This window comes from Anopheles darlingi, chromosome 3 (genome assembly GCF_943734745.1).
Source record: "Anopheles darlingi chromosome 3, idAnoDarlMG_H_01, whole genome shotgun sequence".
Classification (NCBI taxonomy): Eukaryota; Metazoa; Arthropoda; class Insecta; order Diptera; family Culicidae; genus Anopheles; species Anopheles darlingi.
The window spans coordinates 61,907,042-61,909,541 of record NC_064875.1 but is presented as its reverse complement, the minus strand read 5'-3'; the positions used below and the strand labels follow the sequence as shown (position 1 = coordinate 61,909,541).

Sequence of the window (2,500 nt, the reverse complement as noted above, 5' to 3'; positions counted from 1 at the left end):
GAGGAAATGTTGGACACAGGGATGTGGAACGAGGGAGGGAAGAAAGAAGGACGATCTTTACGATCAGGAACAGGCACCCCGTTTTGAGAAGCTATTAAACAATTATATTAAACTCATCGTTAACCGAGAGTCAACCAGACGCAGACCAGGCGCTCTTATCACACGGGACGAGGAGGGATGTCCCTAAGAACACTTCCACAGCACGATCGCCAGATTGCCGCCGAAGAAGAGATACAGCAGATTCTTCGTTTCGTAGGACACCTCGTACCCGAAACCTTCACCGACGACCACGTGCCAGAAGGTGCCAAACTTTTTATCCATCAGCTCTTTGATCGTTTTGGCCGCAACCTGGCGACAGGATCACACAAGAAAGTGGCAGTGGTGGTGGTAGTGGTGGTGTTTTTGGTGGAAAAGAAATAGGACGAAAAAATGGAACGAGGTCGCCATTAAGGTAAGGTGGCCACAAGAAAGAAAAGGGGGTGCTAAGGGATGGAAAGGTCAAGGTGGGTTAAGGACACAGATGTTACCTCATAGTTCTGCGCGTATTTCTCACACGCTGTAATGCTCAATTCTATCGCCTCGGCTCGGACATCGTCATTCATATCGGAAAACTGGACCCACCCGCGCGCGCGGCCCCCACACCCCGGTGTCGCGTCGGTTGGCGATGATGGTGGACGGGGTGGTTGGTGATGGTGCATATTCGAAGGCATTGGCAACAAACGTGTTTTTTTCGTGTTGGTGAAAGGAGGTAAAGGAGCAGGCGATTAGCGAAACAACCCTGGCATGACATACCCCGGATTCGAATCCCGATGGTTCGATAAATCCACGAACTCCTTTTCCTCCAAACCACCCCGGTGCAGCGACGCGGATTGTGTGCGGCTAATGAAACTCGTGGTGGTAGTGGCTTGGCTACTCTTACCTTTACCAGTGGGTACACGTGCACAATCTTCTTATCCGCCTCGCCTTCCGCCTTCGGTTGATCTTCCATCACTACTCCGATGTGAAATGCCCTGTGCTGTACTTCAAAGGACTTGAAATAACGAATTAATACACTGCTTCACTGATATTAATACCTTAAACAGAATAGCACAATTTCACTTACCAGCTAAACCCTTATTCAACAAAATTACGAACAGTCAAACCAGTGTCCTTCACTTCGCTGTTTGGTCTAGGCAAGACAGAACCATTCCCTCTCGAGCAACGACAGTCCCAAAACGTACTAGATTGCTGCTGCTGCTGCTTATTCTGCTTTAGACTCGCCTCCTGCGGACAACGCTTCTTATTTATTCCGTTACCATGGTGACTCATCATCCGGCCCAAGGAGGAGACCACTCCGGGCCAGGAACTATAGAGTCGCCGGTACAGGGGAATGTTTACCGAATTCTACGCACGCGTACAGAAGACAACTGTCCGTATTTTTACAGAGGACATCCCCGCGTAATGAAATCGTATTTTGCGAATCTTCGCAAAGGCCCGGAGGGGTCGGCGCACGTGGTGTATTACGTGCTTCAAGGAACGAAGGGTCATAGCGGCAGGGAGAGTGTTGCAAGGATAGCTGCTAGTTGATGGAGGGATAAAAGTTTGATTAATAGTCCCTACAAGAAGGGGACCCTTTTTTGAGTTGATGGCCAATAATCGACCTAAGATCTCCTTCGGAATATCCAAGAAGGCTATAGAGAGGACATTATATCAAAATGGAATATTTGAAAGCCACAACCTTTCCCCTTCGAATTACGCCGGTTAGTCTCTGCATGGCCTGTGAAATGATTCGTTCCGCGTACCGGGGTTTATTTTGAAATTAGATTATGAAATCCAAAATTAGAATCATGCATTGAGACTGCAGAAGATGACACTTATTGAATTTCATTTTGCTCGTTGTTTGGTTTCCCCTTTTCTTCAAATCCACAAGTACAAACACAAACAAATATAGATATCTTATTAATGCCGCAGCCTCCATTTTTCCATAAAGAGAACGGTGGGGACAGCAACTCTTTATTTCGATATCCTTACAAACAATTGCAGACTTAAATGCCAACTAACCCTATCAATTTTGTTTAACTTACACGTAGTACTGTGCATGGTTAGCATTAAGAGGTAAAAGTAAAAGAAATAGAATGCAAGATGATCCACATCGATCGATCTGCCTGCCTAACCGAACATATCCTCACGATCGGCTCCATTACCATCGCCCGCCTCCTCTAAACTAGAGAACAGCAGGAAGTGCGACGGACGATGAATCTCGTGATAGAACTCCTTCGGATTGGCCAGCTGCAGCTCATACTTCATGTTCGGATCATGCCGCACGCCCATAAAGTTATAGTTCCAGCTACCCTGCGCAGGCACCATGAAGAACCCAAGGAACTTGTTGGACAACAGCATCTGCACACGTTCGTAGTGGGACGGCAGGTAGCCCTTCGGGTTGTTGCCCTTGTCCGTGTTCTTGTGGCCCCACTCGTACCCGGACGGTGTCAGTTTGTACGCCGTCAGCGAGCAGGAACCG

General features: G+C 47.9%; 2 protein-coding genes across 3 annotated transcripts in view; both read right to left on the bottom strand.

Annotated features, from left to right (window-relative positions):
• Positions 1–38: 38 nt before the first annotated feature.
• Positions 39–1,193, bottom strand: LOC125957438 (dynein axonemal light chain 4). 2 transcript variants are annotated; one of them, XM_049690131.1, is made up of 4 exons: positions 1,103–1,193; positions 920–1,030; positions 528–611; positions 39–348 (listed from the first exon to the last, which is right to left on the bottom strand). In XM_049690131.1, exons 2-4 carry the CDS (start codon positions 986–988, stop codon positions 184–186), a joined length of 318 nt encoding a protein of 105 aa, XP_049546088.1. In that variant the 5' UTR covers positions 989–1,030; positions 1,103–1,193; the 3' UTR covers positions 39–183. The 2 variants fall into 2 exon arrangements, with proteins under 2 accessions (XP_049546088.1, XP_049546087.1); XM_049690130.1 differs by lacking the exons at positions 920–1,030; positions 1,103–1,193 and having other exon boundaries at positions 528–791.
• Positions 1,194–1,925: 732 nt separating this feature from the next.
• The window catches only part of LOC125957384 (pre-mRNA-processing-splicing factor 8), an 8,642-nt gene continuing 8,067 nt past the window's right edge, over positions 1,926–2,500 (bottom strand). The window contains exon 8 of the mRNA XM_049690046.1: positions 1,926–2,500. This exon is cut by the window's right edge and continues 3,787 nt beyond it. Within this exon, the coding sequence (XP_049546003.1) occupies positions 2,149–2,500 (352 nt within the window). The 3' untranslated portion in view covers positions 1,926–2,148.

What these genes read in the sequence shown, in the direction of transcription:
- LOC125957438 (XM_049690130.1), bottom strand. Translation starts at nt 710, where the DNA reads ATGCCTTCGAATATGCACCATCACCAACCACCCCGTCCACCATCATCG. An exon ending in AATACGCGCAGAACTATGAG is followed by an intron (nt 349 to 527) that starts GTAACATCTGTG and finishes TCCTGTCGCCAG; the next exon opens with GTTGCGGCCAAAACGATCAA.